Source organism: Cyprinodon variegatus, unplaced genomic scaffold (genome assembly GCF_000732505.1).
Source record: "Cyprinodon variegatus isolate N-32 unplaced genomic scaffold, C_variegatus-1.0 Scaffold97, whole genome shotgun sequence".
Lineage (NCBI taxonomy): Eukaryota > Metazoa > Chordata > Actinopteri > Cyprinodontiformes > Cyprinodontidae > Cyprinodon > Cyprinodon variegatus.
Window position 1 is genome coordinate 51,936 of NW_015150550.1, and position 3,245 is coordinate 55,180.

General features: G+C 39.9%; 1 protein-coding gene across 1 annotated transcript in view; it reads left to right on the top strand.

Annotated features, from left to right (window-relative positions):
* Window positions 1-244: 244 nt before the first annotated feature.
* Window positions 245-3,245, top strand: part of tldc1 (TBC/LysM-associated domain containing 1) — a 10,499-nt gene continuing 7,498 nt past the window's right edge. Inside the window, exons 1-2 of the mRNA XM_015374096.1 lie at window positions 245-386; window positions 2,158-2,327. Of these exons, the coding sequence (XP_015229582.1) occupies window positions 2,187-2,327 (141 nt within the window). The 5' untranslated portion in view covers window positions 245-386; window positions 2,158-2,186. The remainder of the gene's footprint in view (window positions 387-2,157; window positions 2,328-3,245) is intronic.

Here is a 3,245-nt window from a genome sequence, read left to right on the forward strand (position 1 = left end):
AACAATCTGCACAAATCCTGTCTTTAAGTGATTTAAAGTCACACATGAAACACTAGTAAAAGGTCTACACTAAATAAAAATTAAACGTTTTATTGTAATTTTTTAATAAAGGCTTTTCTCCCTTAGATTAAATAATTAGATGAGTAAATATTTGATGGGTGACCTATTTTTAGCAGCATGTTGGAAAACTAGGAGTTGTTTTGAACGTAGCCTCTGTGAGTCCACCCAACTGTTACCGCCCTCCGAATCAACGCCCAATGAGAGCGACGAACACGAACCTCGGAGTCATGTGATTGGCTGCTGCTGGTGTCAGCAGGACTGCCTCCACTGAATAGTCCCGCCTCATACAGGATCTGGGAAGCTTAGCTGCTGCAGCTCTTTAAGGGGTGAGTTGACACACTGACACATATTTTATTTCATTCTTCCCATTTTCTCCTGGTGATGGTGTTGGGTTATAACTCCCCCGCAGTGCTTCTTTTGTGTGCGGGAAGCTCCGCTCGTTGGGTGTTAGCATGAACTCAGATTCCAGAGCAAACAATGGAGGTGTGGATGCGCGCGCAGCTTGGGCTTAGTAACGGTTGGCAACCACGTACAGAGATACCTGCTTATTTAAAACAGCAGCTTTTTATACGGAATCTTTGATGAAAGAAGTTGATAATAAAACTCGGTACTTGATTGTTCTGTGCTGGTTTAGAACCCCGTGCGGCTGATTAAATGCGTTTCTGGTGGTAAACAGGAACTCGTGAGAAGTCAGGTGATCTAAACAAGGAGAAGGTTACTGCAGTTATAAACGGATGGAAACGAAGGAACGCGGTGGGTGTGTCCCCTACAGAGCGAGTGGCCCTTAGTAGCCTCCACATTCTATAATAACCCCGAGGTGTGGTAGCAATTCAATTCAGTTTATTTATACAGCGCCAATTCACAACACAGGTCATCTAGAGGCACTTTACAGTTCACCAGATCATACAGTCAAATTGATTCAAAGTTTTCTATCTAAGGAAAACCAGTTGATTGCGTCGAGGCAACTCATGCAATCCCTCACACTAAGCATGCTTGAAGCGACAGTAGAGAGGAAAAACTTCTTTTTAACAGGAAGAAACCTCCGGCAGAGTCAGGCTCAGTGTGAGCGGCCTTCTGCCGAAGCCGACTCGGGTTCAAGAAGACAGAAGCAGAGATGCAAAAGCAACTGTAAAAGGCGTCCCTGTACAGGAGAATTGATGAAATAATTGCTGACTGTTGCAGAGCTGACAAACTGAGATTAAAGGTTAATATTAATTAAAAAAAAGCCACAAAAAGTTCTGCAGATGTCGACATTAAAATGTTGGAATAAACGTACCTCACAGATATATGAACTTTCCTGTAATAGAGGTTGTAATAAATGTTATTTAGTTTATTTATGTAGCCAAAATAAAATATTTTGTACAGTAGTTCAAGCTGTTTTTTTGAAAAAATGTATGGGATCTGGAAGATGAAAGGCTAATGTAATACGTGTGAAATTCAGATGTCATCAGCATAAAATAAAAGAACACCAATCGGTCGATTTAAAACTATTTGATTCGGCTGTGTCTGTTACATTGGACCTCTCATCCCTGATTCTAGTGAAAACTTTGTAGGTGATGCCGTTGAGGGTATATTTTTGTTTTTGTAAATCAAACTCATATTTTACATGATCGCAAAGGCATTTTGTAACATCCTTGATATGAAACTGTGGGGAGGCAGTGGGGCTCTGAAAGCTGCTAGGAAAGAAGATAAAGACATGAACAGATAAATGTCATAACTCACTCAAAGTTCTCCTAAAACATTCATATATTTCCTTTTGGGTGGGGGCTGCTTGTTGGCACTACAGGGTGAATTGAACCCTGCAGCAGAAGGTAGCATTCAGCAGCTCTCTGTTAGGACCCTGCAGCATTCCTCCAGTCTGACATCATGCTGCAATAAAAGCTACGTTTATATTAAGGTTTGTTCTGCATCGTTTATTCATCAGTTTGGTTGGGTCTTTAATATTTAATTATGTGGTCCAACCTGTTTGAAAACAGGAAAGAATACCGCTTAAGGAGCAAGTTGGATCTGTACTGCAGAGCAAATCAACACCAGGAGAAAAACAGCTCAAACTGGATTTATTGACTATGCCTTTGTGTTTTTTACTTCTCTTTTAAGGAGTGCATGTTATCGGACTACAGGGCATCATGGGTAACAGTGATAGTGTGATGGTGCAGAAGCGAATGGCCCGTTTTCGGCCCGAGGAGCGGACCACCATAGATGGGGTCTTTGACAGACTGCTGGGTGGTTCTGGAGCGGAGAAGACTCTTCAGCTGGAGACGCTGCAGGTCAGTGGATGCAAAAGAAGCTCCCAGATCATTATCCTTCAGTTGACGGTGGAGCTCTGACTGTCGGCTCTACTCTATGAATAATATAAACTAAACAACAACTGGAAAGTGGTGGACATAGATTTATTTTTTTAAACTAGATTAATCTCACTGTAATCTTGGAATTAATCTAGATTAAAATCGCTCATTTGAATTCTGCCAAAGGTATTCATGATATGTGTGTGCTACTTTTTTTTGTTTGCAAAATCACACATAATTTTTATTTTCTTACTTATGATTTTGACAGTCATAAATCCTTTTTTTGCTCATTTGTTGCTGTGTTTTTGCTGGAAAAACTACTGTCCCACATCCAATTACAGATGTCCCACTTTAACAATATAGTTTCTACAAAAATCCAACTTTGGGGCAACAGCCTTTGAGGACAATACTAAAATCTGTGTGTAGAATTTCTCTTGTGATGTGAAGATCCAGAGGTTTTTAAAAATGTATCATGACTCTTGCTCCAGAAATGAAATGGGCTGATGGAGAATTACCTCCCCTCTCACACACTGATGACAAAATGGATTGAAATATGAAATAAAAGGGAACGTTTAAACATATTCTTAATGTCTTCATATTTCTTACACATGGATGCTCTAAAATTGAGTTTTGGTCGACATGCAGGAGTTAGATGGCCTGCTTCCAGGCGGAGGAGCTTCTTACATGCTGCACCTCATTTAGAAATTTTTAATATTGTTAGTTATACATTAAAGTATGAAGTAGGGATGCACCATATTGGGATTTTGGCCGATATCCGATATGCCGATATTTCAAAAGTCATATAGCCGATAACCGATATCGAAACTGATGTTAAAGCTGGACAAAAATAAGTAGTCATTGAAAATAGCAGTTTTGTTATCCATTTCTGACACTTTGAAA